The sequence below is a fragment of the Nicotiana tabacum genome, chromosome 4 (assembly GCF_000715075.1).
Source record: "Nicotiana tabacum cultivar K326 chromosome 4, ASM71507v2, whole genome shotgun sequence".
Taxonomy (NCBI): domain Eukaryota; kingdom Viridiplantae; phylum Streptophyta; class Magnoliopsida; order Solanales; family Solanaceae; genus Nicotiana; species Nicotiana tabacum.
In genome coordinates this window covers 107,887,960-107,911,633 of record NC_134083.1, presented here as the reverse complement: position 1 = coordinate 107,911,633, position 23,674 = coordinate 107,887,960, and the positions used below count along the sequence as shown (strand labels likewise).

The 23,674-nt window shown below is 38.8% G+C and overlaps 1 protein-coding gene across 1 annotated transcript; it reads left to right on the top strand.

Moving 5' to 3' along the window:
* The first annotated feature begins 531 nt into the window (after positions 1-531).
* On the top strand, positions 532-23,349 carry LOC107813391 (conserved oligomeric Golgi complex subunit 1). The gene is made up of 6 exons (XM_016638661.2): positions 532-3,093; positions 4,193-4,387; positions 6,431-6,711; positions 13,479-13,658; positions 13,946-14,123; positions 22,921-23,349. Exons 1-6 carry the CDS (start codon positions 868-870, stop codon positions 23,056-23,058), a joined length of 3,198 nt encoding a protein of 1,065 aa, XP_016494147.2. The 5' UTR covers positions 532-867; the 3' UTR covers positions 23,059-23,349.
* Positions 23,350-23,674: the final 325 nt, after the last annotated feature.

Here is a 23,674-nt window from a genome sequence, read left to right as displayed (position 1 = left end):
CGTGAGTTCTTACTATTATGGAACGAATTTCTCTAGTTTTCCAGCAGAAAAAAAGAAGATAAAAGAGGGTAGTAAACTTACCTTACTTGTTGAATAGCTCAGCTCCTGGTTTTATTCTCATTCAAGAGGAGCTTGATTTTGGGATCTTGTCTCCCTAAATAGAGCTATAAATAGGAGAATTAGTAGTCATTGTAGGACACGAGAAACCGTCTGTACTCAAAGGCTATAGTTTGATCTCATATTATAAAATTACTTGCTTTCTTTTACATTTACACTTTTCATATTATTGCTTCCGGAGAGGCTCATCATACAACCAGGCTTGTATTTCTTTTATAATCTTGACTCTATTCTTATTTATTTTATATTTTGGATCAAATTAATTCACGTTTCTATAAATCACGTTACAAATTCAACTGTGCCGTTTTACAAATAAATACAGTAGGCTATTTTGCCTATTTTGTACTCTTCATCGACAAGTCAAAAAATGCAATGAACGATTTCTAACATGTTCACTTGGGTTCGGCAACTAGTTAACGTAGGAGCAGCAATTACACTCGTTCTTTTCCTTATTGGTACACTTCCAAACGCAATTTCAACGACCCCCCAAATTCCAATCAAAAAGATCCGGATCGACCCGAAAACCCCAATTAACACCCGGTTCCGGAACCCGAGAAAGAAACCCAAAACTCAGGTGTATGTACTCTGGGTATCCGGAGCCAGTCGGTCTGGAAGAGGAAGAACTTGAAGCAGACTGTTTGATAATGCTCTACTCAAGCATATACATACACTATTCCCGACGAAAAATGGAAGTTATTTTGCCAACCTATTATCTCTAACTATCACTCCAACTGCAAATTCTTCTCGAAAATGAGGGTAGTGACACCTACATCCCAATCACCCGCCGATCAAAACCGCCTTAGCTCTACCCCCGTGGCCAGAAACCAAGATGCTGAATTACTCTTCCGCACAAAGCCAATTGCCGAAATCCGAAATGTGGAAGCCGCCACCAGAAAACAGATCCAAGACAAGAGCGAAGAGCTCCGTCAACTCGTCGGCAATCGTTATCGCGATCTAATCGATTCCGCCGATTCCATTGTTCTAATGAAATCCTCGTGCGAGTCTATTTCTGCCAATATTGCCGCGATACACCACGGCATTCTTCATTCTCTTTCTTCCACCGTCGCTGCCGGTTCCCCTAAGTCCATTGCCTCTTCTGACCCTGCAAAAGCTCGAATTTACGGTATTGCCTGTCGGGTTAAGTATCTTGTTGATACGCCGGAGAATATCTGGGGCTGTCTCGATGAATCAATGTTTCTAGAATCTTCTGCTCGCTATGCTCGTGCTAAACACGTTCACCATAGCTTGAATGAAAATAAGGATCACAAAAGTGTGCTTTCGAAATTTCCGTTGCTTCAGCATCAATGGCAGGTCGTGGAAAGTTTTAAATTTCAGATCTCCCAGAGAAGCAGAGAGAGATTGTTGGATCAGGAACTTGGCCTCGGGATAAAAGCTTATGCGGATGCTCTAGCTGCAGTTGCTGTCATTGATGAGCTTGATCCCAAACAGGTTCTAACATTGTTCCTTGATTCGCGAAAATCTTGTATTTCTCAGAAACTAAATGCATGTTCCAATGTTAATGCTACTAGTTCTGATGTGATTTTAGTTTATTGTGAAGCGTTAAAGATTATTCAGGTTACTGTGGGACAAGTAGGAGAATTATTCTTGCAAGTATTGAATGATATGCCTTTGTTTTATAAGACTGTATTGGGTTCACCTCCTGCCTCTCAATTGTTTGGTGGAATACCTAATCCGGATGAGGAAGTGAGGTTGTGGAACTCTTTTAGAGATGATTTGGAATCGCAAATGGTAATGTTGGATAGGGATTTCGTTTCCAAGGTATGTTCAGATTGGCTGAGGAATTGTGCCAAGGACATCGTGAACAAGATCAATGGTAAATACTTGATTGGTGTTATCAGCAGTGGGAAAGATCTTGCATTTGCTGAGACATTGATACGGGAAACTATGGAAAATAAACAGGTTTTGGAAGGGAGCTTGGAGTGGCTTAAGAGTGTTTTTGGGTCAGAAATTGAGTTGCCGTGGAAGAGAATACACGAGCTAGTCCTGGGAGGTGATTCGGACCTATGGGATGAGATATTTGAAGTTGCTTTCGTTAGAAGGATGAAAGCAATTATTGATAAAGGATTTGATGAGTTGAGTGGATTAGTTGATGTTGTAGTGTCAGTGGGGGTCATCTCAGGAACTCCTGGTGAGCAGGTCAATTTCCAGGCGTACTTGAATAGATCTTTAAATGGTGGAGGTGTTTGGTTCATGGAGCCAAATGGTAAAAAGGTTACCGCCATTCCTGGTGCGAAGTCACAGCAGCCTGAGGAGAATGATTTTCGCAGTTGTCTCACTGCTTACTTTGGGGATGAAGTCAGCAGGATAAGAGATGCCGTGGACAGCTGCTGTGAGAGTGTTCTAAAAGACCTACTAAGCTTCTTGGAGTCTCCCAAGGCATCCTTGAGACTGAAAGATATGGCCCCATATTTACAAAATAAATGTTACCTAAGTATGTCTGCTATACTAATGGAACTGAAGAGCGAGTTGGATGCATTGTCTGCTAACCTTCAAAACAAAAACCCAAAAGATGAGTCAGTGCCATCGCCTGCTATACTTGTTGAGAGGTCACTATTTATAGGGCGGCTTTTGTTTGCATTCCAAAAGCATTCCAGACACATTCCTGTCATACTTGGTTCACCAAGGTCATGGGTGAGTGAAACTAGAGGGGCTGGCTCGCCTAGGACCCCAGTTCTACAAAGGTACTCTATGCCACCCATCGACTCCCCGACCTCTGAAGGTCCTGGAAAGACAATGTTTGATTCACCTAGAAGACAAAGTTCGATGGCATCTGCTGCTTTGTTCGGAGTGGATGACAGTTCTAGCCCACAACTTGAAGAGCTAAGTAAAATGACCCAAGATCTTTGCATCAGAGCTTATAATATGTGGATATCTTGGGTTTCTGATGAACTTTCAGTTATCTTATCCCAAAATCTCAAACAAGATGATGCCTTGTTTGTAACAACAGCCTTGAGAGTAAGTGCCATTTTCCTATTACATATACAGATGCAATTCTTGATTTCTTTTAAAACAATATGCGATTCTCATCTACTTTTTTATGACTTCTTATGCTGCACATAAAGTAAGTCTCACAATTTTATCAGGAAAAGAAAAAGAAAATTAACTTTCACAAAGTCTGGGAGTATTCATCACCCTTTTCTTTTCTACTTTCTTCCTCCTTTTGTGTTCTGTCAGGTGTAATGCTGTTTGTAAATTCAGTTTAATTTTTTGGATAGATAGTTTCGTTGTGGGCCAGAGCTCCTTTTGATTATGTTTTATCGCAGTCAAACTCTCCTCTCTACTCAGGGTAGGGGTAAGGTTTGTGTACACACTACCCTCCCCAGATCCCACTAGTGGAATTATACTGGGTTGTTGTTGTTGTTGTTGTCAGTCAAACTCTATTTGCTAAATAGAAGCACATTTAACGCTTCAGCGGTGAGCTCCGTGCGTGAGCAGCGACTAAGAAACATCCAACTTAACACTTTGTACACTTGAAGGCCAATTTTAAAGAGAGAATGGTAATATTGATAGGTGCTTCGCTTGATGCTGTATAGTTTACTTGGCTATGACATAACATGAGAAGATTTTCGCTTCTGGACATGCCTACTCAAAACAGAGGAAAGAAAAAAGGGGGTGGGGGGGGGGGATAAGGATTCAAATTAGGTGATTTCTTCCATGTCATAAGTTTGGTGGGTAGAGTAACCTGATATTTTTGTTGGTGGAAGTAGCATGTGCCGGTGGATTGGTCGAGGGTGCACGCAAGTTGGCGCATGCACTATAGTTATAGTAAAAAGAAAACATGCCTATTCCCAAAACAAGAAGAAGGTTTTGGTTTTCTTTTGCGTAGAGCGGGTTTGGTGTCCTGCACGGGTGTAAGGCACCTGTGTGTGCGCTCTGGTTTACATGGTCCTCTTTTATTGTTCTTTTGCGTCTGTCATGCTCAGATAATATGCAAATTTCTTCTTTGGTCACTCTAAATTAGTTTATCAAGTTGATATCTCCTCTTAATTGATAATTGATTGCTGTAAATTGGTTACACAAGCTTCTTCATCTTAACTTTTTGACTTTTTGGCAGGGCTGGGAGGAGACCATTGTTAAGCAAGATCAGTTAAATGAAGGCCAGTCAGAGATGAAGATATTGCTTCCTTCTATGCCTTCTTTGTACATAACCTCGTTTCTATTCCAAGCTTGTGAAGAAATTCAGCGAGTAGGTGGACATGTGCTCGATAAACCTATTCTGAAAAACTTTGCCTCAAGACTGTTAGATAAGGTACTGAAAAATTTAAGCTTCTCCTTTTCCTCAATTTTCTAAGCTTATGAGAAAACCTCACTTGTTATTTATCATGAATTATCTGCCAAAGTTCTGACCTTTTATCAACATATGCCTCTTTTAATTGTGGGAAGGTATGGAAAGCAAGAAAGGATTGAATGCCCTTTTCCGGAGTTATTTTCTGCTGGAATTAATGGACCCTGAAAGGTTCCTCATTGAAATGACCATCTGCCTGAAACTGACCTTGAATTCAATGTTTTGTTTTTCTTATTGCTAACATCAACCTCTTATTAATCATCCTTTCATGTCCTGTTGCTGATCTCATCCTCTTAGAGATTGCTATTGTTGAATATTTGAATTTGGTTCATGATACATTCATCTCTTGTTGATAAAAACCTGGAAATATGACTCATCAGCATTGGTGATCTTATTCACTTCATAAGGATTTTGTTTATGTCTCTATAGTTGGAAACTTATGTTCTATTTTATTTAAATAGTCAGCTGTTTCGAATATCTACTAAATTAGTTTAGCAGCTGATCTCATAGTGTTGCCTGTTTTGACATTGCTCTCTAGAGCCTTTACTGAAAAAAGGAAGAAGCCGCTATATTCAGTCGAGTTTCTCTTGCATATCTGATTTTCTTATCCTGATGAATTTACTGAATATCTGCTCCTCAAAGCTTGAACTAGTTATAAGGTTGGATTGTTCTAGTCACATTAACCTCTATCAAGCTGTAAGGAAACAGGGTTTTTTTATTGATAGTAGTATGCTGTAGCTGAATACATCATTTAAAGTTGGGCGCATCTGACAACCTAGTCTTTTGATTTTGTGTCTCAGAATTCATTGGTTGAACAGTTATAAAGACTGAGATTTTTTTTTGTGAGAATAGTAACAAAGTCTGTGAGACTTTTTGTAGATCAGTTACGCAATTCTGTAGTTAGAAATCAAGGTTTTCACTAGTTTTCAGGAGCATGACGTCTGCAGATAAATAAATATTTATTAAGAGGTGGAGGGCCCTTACCACTAAGTTTTCACTTGTCTAAACCATTCAAAAGACATGAATAGGTTAGCTGATAACTGGGTTTGCCTACCGTCTGCTAGACAAGTCTGTAAAGTACTTTTAACAATTCAGAGTTTTTAATATTCTCGTTCTCTGCTACCGTTTCTATCAGTGTTGTCAAAGGTACGCTTAAGCTCTGAGGCGAGACGCAAAACATGTTGAGCGCTTCACCTTGCTTAGTAGGCGCTTTAGTGTCGTCACCAAGGCCTTAAGACATACTTTTCCTTGCCAATGAGAGTAATCCTGAAGAGGCGACGCTAAACAATTGATATTTCAATTTATCGTAATGTTTTTTTTCCAGTTTCTTTGTCCATCTCAGTGTTATCAAAGGCGAAAAGCGCAAAAAAGATATTTAAGTGCAAATAAAGTGTGAGCTTTAATGATGAAAGACACAAAAGGAGAAAAACTACAAATATATATGTGTAGTCCAAGACTATAAGTATAAGCATGATTAACAAATATATGGACAAAGAAATTGAAAAACAATTACGATAAAGTGAAATATCAATTGTTTGTGTCACCTCTTCAGGGTTATGCTTATTGGCAAGGAAGAGTATGCTTTAACCTTAATGACGACACTAAAGCGCCCGTTAAGCGACGCGAAGCGCTCAACATGTTTTGCGCTTCGCTCCCGGGCTTAAGCGCCCCTTTGACAACACTGGTCCATATGTTATTTATGCTTATAATTATTAGTCTTGTACTATACATACATATTTGTAATTTTTCTCCCTTCACGCCTTTTTTCATTAAAGCCCACGCTTTATTTGTGATTAAAGCCCCAATGGACCTTAGAGCTTTTTTGCACTTTTTACCTTTGATAACACTGATTTCTATTTGGCTTGTTTTTTCCTTTTGAAAAGGATTTGAATTTGATTTGCTTTGAGTGAGCTACTTTTGTGTCTTAAGCTTTCTAGCAATTTCACCCTAGAAAAGCTTTCTGGCAATTAATGCTTCTGTATACTGATGACTGTCGCATATTGATAGGTGATTCATATTTATGGAGACTTCCTTTCCAGTCAAGAAACTCAGGGATCTCTGATTTCAGAGAAAGGAGTGTTGCAAGTTTTATTGGATCTAAGATTTGCTTCAGATATTCTCTCTGGTGGTGATTCTAATGCAAATGAGGAGTCATTGAAAATGCTTAAAATGAAGCATCCTTTTAGAAGAAAGCACGATGTACAACTAAGTAAGTCAGTAACTGAAGAGCGTGTCAATGGGTTGATAAGTAGCTTTGCACAGAGACTGGATCCTATTGATTGGCTCACGTAAGCTTTTCCAAATCCGATAAACTCGATGAAAATATTCATGCTGCTATGTAAATTTGCTTTCGTATCTTAACTTAAAACTACTACCCCCTCTTTTCCATTTTATGGGGATTTTCTGACTAGGCATGAATAGTAGTAGGTTAATTTAACCTGCACAAAATGAAATGATGAAGTACTTTTGAAAACATCAAGGTCGAACCATATTTGGATTCTTGAAACTTATGAATGTCATGTTAAAGTGTTTAGCATCTCTCTAAATGGACAAAAAGATTCCAATCACCTCTTTTTCTCTCTACCTTTTTTATTTTTGTCCTTATCTTTGCAGCTAATGTGCTAGTTTAATGCATTATTGTTCAAAATTTTTATTATTAGAAGTTTCATTTATTAAGAAATGTTTTGTCTTTTCTATGCTCTTTTTCTCTCTGTGAGTAGTAAAGAAGTATATTAATGTTCGTAGCAATGGGTGCCTACCTTGTACATGGAGAAACAAAAATAACGGAACAATGGCAACAACAACAACAATAATAGACCCAGTGAAGTCCGACAAGTGGGGTATGAGGAGGGTAGTGTGTACGCAGTCCTTACCCCTACTCTAGGCGTCAAATAGCGATGAGGGACCGCTTCACTGAGGCGAGTAGCGAAACGCTCGCCTTTTTAATGTGAAGCGACAATTAATACAAAAAAATAAAATATTAAATTCACACACACACACACACACACATATATATATATATATGTAAAAAAAAACTAAAAACTCAATAGCAATAATATATTGATAAATATATCAATTCAAAAAACAGAGCAAAAAAAAAGAAGAGAAGAAGATTAAGGAAGAAAGAAAGAAATTTCTCTGCCAAAAAGAAACAGCTGCTGGACGGTGCTCGAAAACAACATAGCAAAAAAAGAAAAAGAAGAAGAGAAGAAGAAAAAGGAAGAAAGAAAGAAAGAAAGAAAGAAAGAGAAAGAAGATGGAAAAAATGGACATTGCTCGAGAAGAAGAAAGAAGAAAAGAGATGAAGAGAAGCATACCTGATCGAAGTAACTTGAAGAAGAAAGAAGAAATTTGGTTTGCTTCTTTGCAATAGGGCTAGGTCGATGAGTATGAAGGAGAAAGAAGAAAACAAACTCAAGCCCTAATTTTTCTTTTAATCGCTGAAGTCTGATGCCTTTTTCTTTTCATTTTTTCAAAAAGGCATCGCTACTCTGAGCCTCTCACTGCACAACACCTCTCGCTACACAGGTAGAGGCGCTCGCCTTTTTAAATTCGCCACACAACAGAGGAAAATGGTGCTGCTGCCTCGCATGGCATCGCCTCACGCTATTAGCGCTGAGGCGAGCGTTATTTACAACACTGGTCAAAACTAATATGACGAACTACAAATAAACTCAAGAAAGATGGAAAGAGACAGTAGAAAAAGTAATATCAACAACAAGGGCCAGAAAGATAGTAATATCAAACTAAGAACCAGAAAATAAACGGAAGGAAAGAGTAGCAACAAGCATTGACCACAACAAGATACTAAGAAACCGACACGGAAGGTAATAGGAAAACATGTAAATTAGCAATCAAGAACAAGAAAAACTACCCTACTAGCCTTAATGCCACTGGTACGGATCAAAAATACGCTCGGCTACCTACTAACCTTCTACCCTAATTCTCGACCTCCACACCCCCCTATCAAGGGCTATGTCCTCGATAAGTTGAAGTCGGGTCATCAGCTGAAGCCGCGTCATGTGCTGCCTGATCTTCTCTCTCCAATACTTCCTTGGCCTCCCTCTACCTCTTCTCATACCCACCAAAGTCAACCGCTCACACCTCCTTACTGGGGCATCTGAGCTTCTCCTCTTCATATGCCTGAAACATCTAATCCTCGCTTATCTTGTCCTCCACGTGGGCCACACCCACCTTAAGCCGAATATCTTTATTCCTAATCTTATCCAACCTGGTATGCCCGCACATCCATCTCAACATCCTCATTTTCGCAACTTTCATCTTCTAGATATAGGAATTCTTGACTGGCCAGCACTCTGCCCATACAACACCACCACTTTGTAGAACTTACCTTTAAGTTTTGGTGGCACTTTCTTATCACATAAGACACCGGATGCTAGCCTCCATTTCATCCACCCCGCTTCTATACAATGTGTGACATTCTCGTCAATCTCCCCATTCCCTTATATAACTGACCCAAGATACTTGTAACTTCCTCTCTTGAGGATGACTTGTGAATTGAGCCTCACGTCCATGTCCGCTCCCTCCCGTCATGTTGCCGAACTTGCACTCCTAGTATTCTTTCTTAGTCCAGCTCAACTTGAAATCTTTAGATTCTAGGTCCTGTCTCCAAACCTTCAACTTCTTGTTAACATCGCTTCGCGTCTCGTTAATCAATACTATGTTATCTGCGAATAACATACACCATGACACCACCCCTTGAATGTAGCGCATCAGTGCTCCATCGCTAAGGAAAATAAAAACGGGCTAAGCGCATTTCCCTGGTGTAACCCCATCATAATCGGAAAATGTTCCGAGTTTCCTCCCATTGTTCTCATCCGCATCTTAGCTTTATCATACATGTCCTTAATCACCTTAATGTACGCCACAGTAACACCTTTAGCCTCCAAACATTTCCATAAACCTCTCTTAGGACTTTGTCATACGCTTTCTCTAGGTCGATAAACACCATATGTAAACCCTTCTTCCTCCCCTGTACTATTTCACCAACCTCCTAACAAGGTAAATAGCTTTCGTAGTCGAACGCCCGAGCATGAATCCAAATTGGTTTTCAGAAATAAACACAGTCCTCCTTACCCTCAACTTCCACCACCCTCTTTCAAACTTTCATAGTGTGGCTAAGCAACTTGATACCCTTATAGTTGTTGCAATTTTGAATATCACCTTTGTTCTTGTACAACGGAATCATCGTACTCCACCTCCACCCTTCGGGCATCTTCTTCGTCCTAAAAATGAAGTTAAACAACCTAGTGAGCCATTCCAAGCCTGCTCTGCCCACGTTCTTCCAAAATTCCACAGAAATTTCATCTGGTCCGGTCGCTCTGCCCCTGTTCCCCCTCAACCTCCTTGATTTTTGTACGCCTACAATACCCAAAATCTCGACGACTATATGAGTACTCCAAATCACCCATCACAATGTTGCTATCCCCATCTTCATTCAAGTTATGGAAGTATGTCTGCCATCTTCGTTTAATCTGTGCCTCTTCCAACAAGACTCTGCCCTCCTCGTCTTTGATGCACCTCACTTGGCCCAGGCCTTCCTTTCTCTCACCTTGGCCAGCTTGAATAGCTTACAATTACAGATTCAAGAAAAGTTAATCGCAAGTTTAGTGGCTGACAGAACTTATAATACTTGAAACTAATTGATATACTTTCAGATTCTATATACAGATATGAAGCATGATAGTTTTTCATCCATGAAATCCTATAATGGCTTAATTTTATTTTGAAAACTTGCCTGCAAAAAAATGTTGTTACGATCGTGACAGTATAACCTGATTGTACTACGTCATTAAATTTTTATTTCTTGTGTTTGGATGATGAGAATAAGGATGTGGTTGTATTGGAGATAAATTGGTTTCACAACAATGTTTCTGGCTTGCTTGTTTCAGTTATTAAAAAATATCTTTTAATCCAGCGTATTAAAAAATATCTTTTATTCCAAAAAAGATTTGTATTGAAGCCTTATAATCAAATATAGTTGTTGCGGTTATCTTATATGTAAATGATGCATAAAATCTAGGTAACAAGGATTTTAAAATAACAACTAATTATTGTGAACAAATAAATATGAAAAATGCTTTTCGAGAGGAAATTAAGGGGTCAGGAAGGAGGAGAGAACAAATGAAATAAAAGGTTTGTGTAACGGCACTCTTGTGCTATGGATTATCCAGAAGGGGTTGGGAAGGTGCACAAGGGATATCATTCCCCTTTATCTACCCTGGTAGATTAGCTAAACCCCTTTATGACAAATAAGGATGTGGGAAGCAAACAAACTTTGTTCAGATAAGTGTTTCTTCTGTCTTTCCCTTCCAAAGGCCAAAGGGACTACACCCCTTTTCTTTTTTAACTCTCTTGGTTTCCAGAAAATATTGCAGTCGTGACAGTCCACTTCCTTAGCTCTGCAAATAAGAGTGAGTGAGAGGGGAAAACATGTTCTTTCTTTGCGAGATCTGAAAATGGAGAATATGTTGCATTCTATGGGTAGGAATATAGGATAAAATATGAAGCAATACTCTCTTGGCATCAAACATAGAGCAACCATTTCCTCGCAAATTGCCACATTGCAATAGACCTGTTGTTGGGACTTTCATAATGAATCAAAGTTAAAGGAGATAAAATTAGCTTGCTTGCAAAACTGAAAGGTGAAGGGCTGATGGTTGAAACGTGCAAAGTAGACCGTTCACCTATTGTGTGGCTCGTTGGTTCTGATCATTGTCCTACCAAATCTACCCCTCCCATTAGACCAAAAAGCATTAGATTATCCTTCTCTTATCCCTAATTATTCCACTCTTTGGATTCAAAGAGTCGTTATAGATTCAAAGAACATAATTTCATCCCTAAGAGAGAGTTTCAAGTACATTGGGTCTATTATCCAAGAAAATAAGGAAATTGACGAGGATGTTACACACCGTATTGGAGCGGGGTGGGTGAAATGGAGGCTCACATCTGGTATTTTATGTGATAAGAATGTGCTACCTAAACTTAAAGGTAAGTTCTATAGAGCAGTGGTTAGACCGACTATGTTGTACGGGGCTGAGTGTTGGCCAGTCAAGAACTCTCATGTCCAGAAGCTGAAAGTAGCAGATATGAGGATGTTGAGATGGATGTGCGGGCATACCAGGATTGATAAGATTAGGAATGAAGATATTCGGGCCAGAGTGAGAGTCTCCGGTGGAGGATAAGATACGGGAAGTGAGGCTCAGATGGTTTGGGCATGCGACGAGGAGAAGCACAAGTGCCCCAGCAAGGAGGTGTGAGAGGCTGGCCTTGGTGGGACTGAGAAGAGGTAGAGGTAGGCCTAAAAAGTATTGGGAGAGGTGATTAGGTAGGATATGGCGTTGCTTCAGCTCACATAGTACATGACCCTTGATAGGAAGGTGTGCGGGTCGAAAATTAAGGTAGAAAACTAGTAAGTAATCAAGAATGTTTCTTTCCCTTGCCAGTAATATTAGTATTTGCTTGTATTCTATATTGTTAGATTTCTATTACTAGTTGTTTCTTTCGCCTCGTTTTCTTATTATCTTGTTGTTGTTAATGCTTGTTACTACTGCTTTCCTTTTATTTTTCTTGAGTCGAGGGTCTTTCGGAAATAGTCTCTCTACCTTCAAGGTGGGGGTAAGGTCTGCGTACACACTACCCTCCCCAGACCCCACTTATGGGACTATACTAGGTCTGTTGTTGTTGCAATTTTTTCTTATCTAATAACAGATTACCAGACATGTCTTTCCATCTGCTTCAGTTTTTTTGGTTCCTTAAATAGAAACTCAAACATCCACTTTCAATTGTTTAACCTATTTTGAGTACCTCATCTAGCTCAGTTAACCGTGCATTCTTACCGTTTTTTCTTACTCTTTGAGCACGAAAGGAGTAAATTGGTTGGAGTTATAGTTCAATGGTTGAAGCTCCAGCACCACTTAGAAACAAGGATTAAATCCCATCAAAGGTCACCTAAATTGATAGAGGGAGTAATGTTCTTACTTTTATAGCCCCTTAGTCAACGTAATTTAACACCTAACAAACTTGATTAAACTTAGTAGAGGTAGTTTTTTTTAGTTTTATCAGTAATACAAGCTGATAAAGGTGATAATTTTTTAAAAATGGTTACTATCCTATGCTAATTAAGTTTGGTAAAATAGCAAGGTGGATAGTGACATACTAATAATTGAACGGCATTCCTGAGCCGATGGTCTATCAGAAACAACCTCCCTACCTTCACAAGGTAGGGGTAAGGCCTGCATACACACTACTCTCCCCAGCCTCCACTTGTGGGATTACACTGGTTTTTTTGTTGTTGTTGCATCTGATAAAAAGAATTGAGATAAAATACATGATGTTTATTTTTTTTTTAAAATTGATTATCTTAAACTTTGATCTTATCTAAAATAATAAATAATTCGTACAGGGGAATGTCTTAGAAAATTAATATTAGGCTAACAACTAGTAACTATACTTGTAAGAGAAGTTTATGCAAGGCACATTACATTAGGAGTTCAGTGTGCTTTCAAAACTAAAGGGGAGTCCTTTCCATGTGAAATAAACAAGATACGACAAATATTCATCCTGTACAAAAGTTTCACATCCATTGCTTGCATTCGATTCCAGCTGGTACATTTCTGATTCAACTGTCCAGTGTATTCTGAAGGATTTTTAAAATGCTTGTGCTGCTATAATGGAATTCTTTGGGGAATTCCATGTAAAGATGGTTCGTGGCCTGTGAACTATCTACTGCATACTATAGGTTCACACCCTTGAGAAGGAATAGTTGCGCAACACTACCCTCCCCGGACCTCACCTGTGGGAATATACTGGGTTTGTTGTTGTTGTTGTTGATTCTTGTATCTACTACTTCATCTGCTTTTGCATCTTTAAGTGCACTCTTATTGCTAAAGAATGCATGAAATAACATAGTGTTGGTTTTACTTGGGTTCCATTGCCTTTTTTGGGGAGGTGTAGTGCCATGGGGTCAATAGTAGATTGATATATTGTGCCTTCTTGATCTTGTTAGTTGACACTTTATCTGATTCATTTCCAGCTATGAGCCATATCTTTGGGAGAATGAGAGGCAGTCATACCTGAGGCATGCTGTGCTCCTTGGGTTTTTTGTACAGCTTAACCGGATGTACACAGACACTGCCCAGAAACTGCCAACCAATTCAGAATCAAACATCCTGCGCTGCTCCACAGTACCTCGCTTCAAATATCTCCCCATCAGGTTGATATTGTTGTGAATTTTATAAATTTCAGTTCTCCGTTCAGTTCATTTTCTGCTCTGTTAGTGGTACTCTTTAACTTCTACCTGGATTTTCCCTCCTCCTTGATTGACTCGACGGAGGGATTACATTTCACACATTTGTATAAATCGCACTGCATTCTTTCTGTTGGATCTATGATTTTGTTCTCTGAAAGTAATCATCCTTTAATGTTTCTCATGTGGAATGGGTTTATTACAATTTGTCATGTATCCTTCCATGAATGCGTAAATTTATGCTTGTAATCCAGTGCCCCAGCACTGTCTTCGAGGGGGACAACCAAGGCATCAATCTCAGCATCTATTGATGATGTTTCATCGAGAAGTCCCTGGAAAGGTTACACGAATGACGAGCTGTCTCGAAAGGTTGACATCGATGAAAATTCAACTTCTGGGATAACAGCGCCATTTTTGAAATCATTTATGCAGGTAAACCATTTCCTCTTTGCCTAGTCTCTGTAGAATCTCCTTTGTAATATTTTTTAAAAATAGTTCCTCGCATACTCTTTCCGTTTTAAACCAAAGGAGGTGAATTTTCCTTAATTTCTTAGATCTGAAAATATGCAGGAGTAATCAGACTCGTGCAGAAAGAAATGAGAAATCTAATAAATTTTACGTCTTACTTTGTGGATCTTGATTTGATAGCTGCCGTTTTGTTTTTATTTGTAACTAGTATAGCGGATCGTTTCAATGTAAAAAAGAGCGGAGAAAAATAATATATATATATATATATATATATATATATATATATATATATATATTACATACTAAATTTAGCGACCACATCCAAAAGAATTAAATATTCATAAGTTATCTCAATCTATGCCTTTTTTCAATTTTTATTTTTCTTCATATTATAATTTTTTATTTAATATGTCACATCCATATTTCTAGTGAATATAGAAGAAATATTGATGAGTGGATCTATCTAGAGATATAGATATATAGATATAAAAATTGAATATATTAAAAAAAATTAAATTTTATCCTAAAAGTGCCAAGTGACTTTTCTCAATACTCTTTTAAAGTTTTTCTGGAGAATTCTTATCATATAATATTATATCTTACCATTTAAAATAGTATTCTTGACCATATTCTTGACCAAAAATATCAATTAATAATATATATTAAAATTTAAGCAAATAGAATCCAACAAATAGATTCTTCTTTTAATAATGTTTAAATACTCTTCTTTTAATATAATATAGATATGGATTACAACTTTGTAATTAATGACCTATGGCCAAATATCAATGAGCAAATAACTATATACAATATTAGGTTTGATATTTTTTACAGCAAACACGCACGTTCAGTTATATTACGTGTTGATAACTTCCCAATTTAGAATATAATAGGTCTCAGAATAAGTAATTTCTAATATATAGAAATTATTATTTTCTTGATAAAATGTAAATATCTTTTTCTCTTTTTTGTTCATTATTACTTGTCATTATTGCATTATTCATTATTTAGTATTTTTACATTTTCATATGACTTTTTATTAGTTCACTATTTGATGAAATATCCTTTCTTAACATAAAAAGTATAATATAGATTTTTCACTCTTGAAAATCTAATTTATTCACTTTGATTGTTTTGCCAAAATATTCAGGTAATATATTTTTTAGTAATATTAAAATGTTCTCATATTACCTCTATAACATAGATATTTTATTTAAGATCTTATTTTGCTGCTTGAAATTATTTTAATTTTTAAATCATCAAATTTTAATATCTTAAGTAAATTTATTTACTTTATTTTATATTTTAACTTATTTCAAAGTATAAATACTCATAAGTTATCTTAATCTACGTATTAAGAAAAATTGATATTATATGTATCTTCTCAGAATTGCAGATTGAGCTCAATCTCAAAAAACAATTTCAAAAAAATAGAAAATTAAATCTCAAAAATTGCAGATTGAGCTGTTCCTTGCTATAAACTTATGTATAAACTGTAGCTTGTCTCATACTTCAGTTTTTGAATTTCATAAGATGCATTTTATGTTTTCTTAAGATTTTACTTTGTAACCTCGGAATTTTAGGTGAATAGCAAAACAATCGTTTTTTTAATAAAGGTAACATTGTATTCATCAACGCAAAGACTCTGCTGGCAGCCAAATTTACAATTCCAAAAGTTACAATCAGTCCTTGTTCTTCTTACAAGGATTCTGAAAACTGTAAATAATGTTTCTGTATCCTCTACAGAAGATTCTTTAAGCCAAAAATGAAAAGACAAAATACAGTTCAGTTTAACTTTCTGTAAAGAGTTGTGCTTATCTTCAAAACGTCTAGCATTCCTTTCTTTCCATACAACCACCATATGCATGCTTCTATAGCTCTCCACCATCTCTTGTTCCTTAAATTGCCACCTACACTGTTCTAGCACTTCAGCAGATCACAAGTAGTCCTGGGCTTAATCCATTTAATGTTTGCTAAAGCAAAGAACAGCTGCCACAACTGTGTAGTGACACCACAGTGCCAAAAAAGATGGCTGTTCTCTTCTTGATCTGCTTGCACAGGAAACAACTAGAGGTCAGCTGTACTCCTCTTCTCTGTAGCTTCTCATGGGTTAGACAAGCCTTTTTAGCTACTAAACCCAACAAAACAGGATACTCTGAAAGGAACTGTAACTTTCCAAATATATTTCCAAGGCCAATACGCATGTTGCTGTCCAGCGTTATTTAGCAAATTGTATGCTCCTTTGACCGTGAAACCCTTTCTACTTCCTCTTTCCAGGTGAGAGAATCTGCTATTTCAGTTGTGCCTTTGAAGGGTTCTAGGGCCTTCAAATATTCAGCAACTCTACCAATCTCTTAATCATTCAAAGATCTTCTGAAGTTTATATTCGATCCTTGTTGACTCTGTTAGATAGTTATGTACATAATATGAATTAGTCCTAGTCCCACATAGAATAGGAGTATGATATGTATTGTATAAATAGGGCTCATTGTATTATAATTAAATAGAATATCAATAATAGATTTTTCTTCCGTGCATTCTCACATGGTATCAGAGCAATCGTGAGAGATTTATCGCTGTGCATAAATTCCAGTGACTCCGGGAAGAAAAATGAGTCAATCGGAAGTCTTTTTCCGGCAAACACAGGTCTGCCGCAAGTAAAAAGCCACTTTTCATCAGTGTTGTGCAAAAACCAACACCACCACGAAGTAGATCGGCCTCGGGCGACCAACCCATAAAAAATATCTCCGTCAGAAGACCATCCAAGCGCTGAGAAAATTTTCCGGCAAAGTTCCAACGTCACGCGTCGGCGCGTGGGCCACCTTCCGGCCATTGTTTGGCGGCGACTCTTCAGGACAGATTGTTCCCCTTGCAATTCCGAGCCTACCCATCGAATTTAAATCAAATTCCGACCACTTTCATATTTTTCCGGCGTAAACATTGATTTTTTCCGTCGTGAACAGTAATTTCCAGAAAAAATTCTGTTTTTTTTCGGCTTCAACATTATAATGGCATTCGTATTAGAAGCCTTTGACTCACAATCCGTTAGATCCAATGCATTGAATCCAATCCAGATGGTTTCTTTACCGGATTATATTGAGCTCTTTCAGTACAAAGCATGTAAACAAACATCTTCAGGGATAGCTTCCGTTGTTCAAATACATAGTAGCGTGACTTGTGTCTCTCAATCTTCAACCTCCGAGTCTTGGGTCATTGATTCAGCTGCATCTGATCATATTTCTGGTAACAAATCTCTTTTCACTACTATTTCATGTTCTCAATATCTCCCAAGGCCAACGGGTCTCAAACCATGGCAACTGGAATAGGTCAAGCAAGTCTACTTCCTTCATTACCTTTAGATTCAGTTCTTTATGTTCCCGGTAGTCCTTTTAATCTCATAGCCGTTAGTCGCTTAGCCAAATCACTTAAATGCTCTGTTTTATTTCTTGATGACCTTGTTTTTATACAGGAACGCAGTACAAAGCGGATCATTGGCACCGAGCGTTAATCAAATGGACTTTATTACCTTATCCTTCCAAAATCACATGGACTCACATCTTGTCTTCCTTCAGCAACTTGTCCTGTCACTGATTCACCAGATTTATTACATAAACAGTTGGGACATCCCAGTTTGTCAAAACTTCAGAAAATGGTACCTGATTTATCTCACTTGTCCATTCTAGAGTGTGAGTCATGTCAGATCGGTAAGCATACCCGCTCCCATTTCCCTCGGCGTTTTGATAATCGAGCAGAGTCACCTTTTACTTTAGTCCATTCAGATGTTTGGGGTCCTAGTCGGGTCAGTTCTACCTTGAGATTCCGCTACTTTGTCAGTTTCATTGATGATTATTCTAGGTGCACTTGGATATTTTTGATGAAAAATCGATCTGAGTTGTTTTCTATTTTTCAGACCTTCCACGCTGAAATTCAAAATCAATTTGGGGTTTCTATCCGCACAATTCGTAGTGATAATGCCCTAGAGTATTTGTCTTCCCCATTTTAGCAATTTATGAACTCTCATGGGATTATTCATCAAACATCTTGTCCGTACACATCCCAACAAAATGGGGTAGCTGAAAGAAAGAATAGACATCTTATTGAAACTGCTCGTACCCTACTCATACAATCTCATGTTCCGTTGCGTTTTTGGGAGGATGCAGTTCTTACATCTTGCTATCTTATTAATCGTATGCCATCTTCAGCTATCCAGAATCAAGTTCCATTCTCTGTCTTGTTTCCCCACTTCCCTTTGTTCTCTCTTCCACCCCGTGTCTTTGGGAGCACGTGCTTTATTCATAACTTTACTCTAGGAAAAGATAAGTTAGCTCCTCGTGCTCTTAAGTGCGTATTTTTGGGTTACTCAAGAATGCAAAAGGGATAACGATGCTATTCTCCTGACCTCAGGCGGTACCTTAAACCCAATCATACTTCACAGGTACAGGTAATCACTTAAATATTTCTGAGGTGCTACCAGTTCCATCTTTTGGAGATTCAGTCACTATCTCCCATTCATCTTCACCTACAGCTTCACCACCTATAGCTCCAGTTTCACCACTTACAGCTCCAGCTCCAGCTTCACCACCTATAGCTCCAGTTCCACCGCCTAGCCCAAGTCAACCTTCTATAACTCTACCATTTCTGACTTATCATCGTCGTCCGCACCCAGCATCAGTCCCAGCTGATTCACATCCTACACCTGACCCTGCTAATACTGCGGACTTGTCTCCTCTTAGTCAACCGATTGCACTCTGTAAAGGTATACAGTCCACACTTAATCCTAATCCCCATTATGTCGGTTTAAGTTACCATCGTCTGTCATCACCCCATTGTGCATTTGTATTGTTTCTATCCCTAAGTCTACAGGTGAAGCACTGTCTCATCCAGGGTGGCGACAGGCTATGATTGACGAGATGTCTGCTCTACATACGAGTGGTACTTTGGAGCTTGTTCCTCTTCCTTCGGGTAAATCGATTGTTGGTTGTCGTTGGGTGTATGCAATCAAAGTTGGTCCAGATGGCCAGGTTGATCGACTTAAGGCTTGTCTTGTTGCCAAAGGGTATACTCAAATATTTGGGCTCGATTACAGTGATACTTTCTCTCCCGTGGCTAAAGTAGCATCAGTCCACCTTTTTCTATCCATGGTTGTTGTTCGCCATTGGCCTCTCTATCAGTTGGACATTAAGAATGTTTTTCTTCACGGTGACCTTGAGGATGAGGTTTATATGGAGCAACCACCTGGTTTTGTTGCTCAGGGGAGTCTAGTGGCTTTGTATGTCGGTTGCATCGGTCCCTCTATGGTCTAAAGCAGTCTCCTCGAGCCTGGTTTGGTAAGTTCAGCACAATTATTCAGGAGTTTGGCATGACTCGTAGTGAAGTTGATCACTCTGTGTTTTATCGGTATTATGCTTCAAATCTCAGTATTTATCTGGTGGTTTATGTTGATGATATTGTTATTACCGGCAATGATCAGGATGGTATTACTAAGTTGAAGCAACATCTCTTTTAGTACTTTCAGACTAAGGATTTGGGCAGATTAAAGTATTTTCTAGGTATTGAGGTCGCTTAGTCTAGCTCAAGTATTGTTATCTCACAAAGGAAGTATGCCTTAGACATTCTTGAGCAAACATGAATGACAGGCTGTAGACCAGTTGACACTCCTATGGATCCGAATTCTAAACTTCTACCAGGACAGGGGGAGCCGCTTAGTGATCCTGCAAGATATAGGCGGCTGGTTGGTAAATTAAATTACCTCACAGTGACTAGACCTGACATTTCCTTTCCAGTGAGTGTGGTAAGTCAGTTCCTGGATTCTCCCTGTGATAGTCATTGGGATGCAGTTGTCCTCATTCTTCGATATATAAAATCATCTCCAGGCAAAGGATTATTGTTTGAATATCGAGGCCATGAGCAAATTGTTGGATACTCAGATGCTGACTGAGCAGGATCACCTTCTGACAGACGTTCTACGTCTGAATATTGTGTTTTAGTAGGAGGTAATTTGGTGTCTTGGAAGAGCAAGAAACAGAATGTGGTTACTCGGTCTAGTGCAGAAGCAGAATATCGAGCTATGACTGTGGCAACATGTGAGCTAGTTTGGATCAAACATTTGCTTAATGAGTTGAAATTTGGTGAGTTCAGCAAGATGAAACTTGTGTGTGATAACCAAGTTGCCCTTAATATTGCATCAAATCCGGCGTTTCATGAGAGAACTAAATACGTTGAGATTGACTGTCACTTCGTACTCAGGAGATATTGCTATAAAGTTTATGAAGTCGAATGATCAGCTTGCAGATATTTTTACCAAGTCCTTTACTAGTCCTCGTATTAGTTACATATGTAACAAGCTCGGTACATATGATTTGTATGCACCAGCTTGAGGGAAAGTGTTATATAGTTATGTACATAATATGAATTAGTCCTAGTCCCACATAGAATAGGAGTATGATATGTATTGTATAAACAAAGCTCATTGTATTACAATTAAACAGAATATCAATAATAGATTTTTCTCCCGTGCATTCTCACATTAACTATTAGAGTAATTTTTCAACCCCGCTAGGAAAGTCCATAAAAGTCGCCCCAGGGCCCACATGCCCGGATTCCGGAAATTTTGTAGATAAATGTTACCCATGACCTTACGAATTCAAATATATAAATTATACCCTATTTCATTATCAATTTCGTGGTTAAATCCTATTTTTACTAGACCCTAGGTTTTTCAACAAAATTCCATAATTCTACTAATTTCCAGGTTAAAATCTACCCATAACCCATGTATTTAACTCACATTAGGTAAAAATCACTCACCATGATGAAAATCCCCTCCAAGAAGCTCCACCACCGGCCAAGCTAAGTGAGAAATTGGAAAAATGAGCCTAAGTCCCATTATTCAAATGATGTTCTGCCCGGGCATTCCTTATTCGCAATCGCGGAAGCCTCTTCGCGATCACGAAGGAAAAGCTGCTATCGCCCCAAAAATACTCATCGCGAATGCGACTGGGGCTCCGCGATCGCCATGGCTAACCCGGCCTACCCTTCGCGAACACGGATGGCCCTTCGCGAACGCGAAGGCCAATGGCCTGCCATCCCCCAACCCCAGCTCCTTCGCGATCGCGTCTTCCCTCTCGCGAACGCGTAGCTTCACTGCCCTAAGTCTTCGCGAATCCACCCACGCGAATGTGAAGCACAAAATTGCCTCCAGCCCAGATCCTTCATCGCGAACGCGAGACTCCCTCCATGTTCGCGAAGAACAAAACCAGAACCAGAAAATCTTCCAACTTAAACTTTTTGCTCCGGGTGGTCGGAGACGCACCCGTGCCACCCGGAACCCCATTCAAATGTACCAACAAGTCCATAAACATAATCCGGACCTACTCGAAGTCTCGGAACTCGTAAAATAATATCGAAACCAAGAATCCCACCTCAAAACCAAATTAATCAACCTTTGAACTTTAAACTTCTTCCAACTAACTCTGAACGCAACGAACCATACTTAGACAATTCGGAATGACGCCAAATCTTACGCACAAGTCACAAATCACAATACAAGCCCTATTCTAAGGCTCGGTGTCCCAAACGGACATCGATAACACCAATGTCTACTTCAAATCAAACTTAGTAAACTCTAAAACCTTCAAGATGCCAACTTTCAACAATAAGCGTTGAAACGCTCCCGGTCTACCCGAAACTCGATCCGAACACACGCCCAATTCCAAAATCATCATACGAACCTATTAGAACCTTCAAATCCCGATTCCGAGGTTGTTTACCCAAAGTGTTGACTCAAGTCAAACTTTGCCACCTTAGGGCCACTATTATGGAACTAAGTGTTACGAATTCAACCTGAACCCTTCCAAAACCAAATCAACCGTCCCCGCAAGTTATAAAACAGTAAAAGCACATACGAGAAGTCTTAATTAGGGGAACGGGGATCTAGAAAGCAAAACAATCGGTCGGGTCGTTACATTTCCTTCCTCTTAAACAAACGTTCGTACTCGAACGGGTTTAGAATCATAGCTGGAGCGCCGAATAAGTGTGGATATCTGCTCCGCATCAGTCTCCCTAAGTCGCCTCCTCGATTGGTTGACCCCTCCACTGGACCTTCACCGCTGAAATCTTCTTAGACCTCAACTTGCGGACCTGCCTGTCAACTATAGCAACTGACTCCTCCTCATAACCCAAGCTCTCATCTAGCTGAACTGTGATGTAATCTAACACATGGGACCTGTCGGCATGGTACCTCCGGAGCATGGACATGTGGAATACCGGATATAGCTTTACAAAAAGCCACATTAGAATGATCAACTGGCCTGCTTACTTTAAGCTGCCCACTTTCGTACCAAGTGAATGCATGACGATAGGGAGAAACAGATCTGAGAGTTGCTTTTCCTTTTTTGGTTCTTTCTGAAACATTTTCTCCATGATTCTCAAGACTGGACATGTCATGTTTTCTTTTCCTCATTTTCAAAACTGGTGCTACCATAACATCTTCCAGTTAATGATGATAATGTAAAGTGATACTTTTTTTATTTAGAATGTAAAGTGCTACTTTATATGAAGTGAATCTGATATTGTAGCTCATTATCACATAAAGAAAGTTCAGGTCTTTACCATTTGGAGCGTGTAGTTTCAGCCTTTCAGGGAAATGGTCCAGTTACTGGAGCTGCTATTTAAACTGTGAATCATGGGATGAATTATTGATTTGACTGAATAAGTTTCTATTTCCTCACGTAAGGCTGAATTTTCTACCAACAATATCCAGGTTGGCAGCAAATTTGGAGAGAGCACGCTGAAACTGGGATCAATACTAACCGATGGACAAGTGGGCAGGTTTGGTGACATATTACCTGTTCAAGCTGCAGGCCTTCATTCCTTCTTCACAGCTGCCAGATCAGAGTAACTACTGAGAAATTTATAATGAGCTTTACTCTAAAAACAACCTTGAAGTTCAGCAGAGATGAGAGATGAATATTCTTTTTTGAGGAAGGTAGCATAGCCTTTTTTCATTTTTACTTTATATACTTTTGCAGTCATGGAAAGGAGAATTTTACTCTGTAATTTATGATATGATTGGAACCAGCAGTCGATGAGCTTAATCTGCTTGTATAAATGGGGATAAATGAGTCATCAATCAAACGATGTCGCAGCGGATGTAAATGATGTTATTCTCTTAATTACATTTCCCATACTATACAGTTGTTTTGAGCTTCTTGCGGGAGCTATTGTAGTCCTCCTACAGCACTTGGTCTTCCTTTGTTTTGTCCCCTGGGTTCTGGATTATAAAGTGAACCAATTTTTGGCTTTCTTAGATGTGAAACTTTCAAGTTAAATGGTAAAAGTTTACGAGGGCGCGTTATTTGGTCATCCCATTTAACCTGTACCTATTTTTTTTAAAAAAAAGTTTAATTGATATCCAATTTTTGGGTAACTTCAGTTTCGCTCTTCTCTTATTCACTACTGCTTTCTTCTTCTCTGTATTCGTGTTCCATGTATTTAAGAGCTTCACTGCTGCTTTC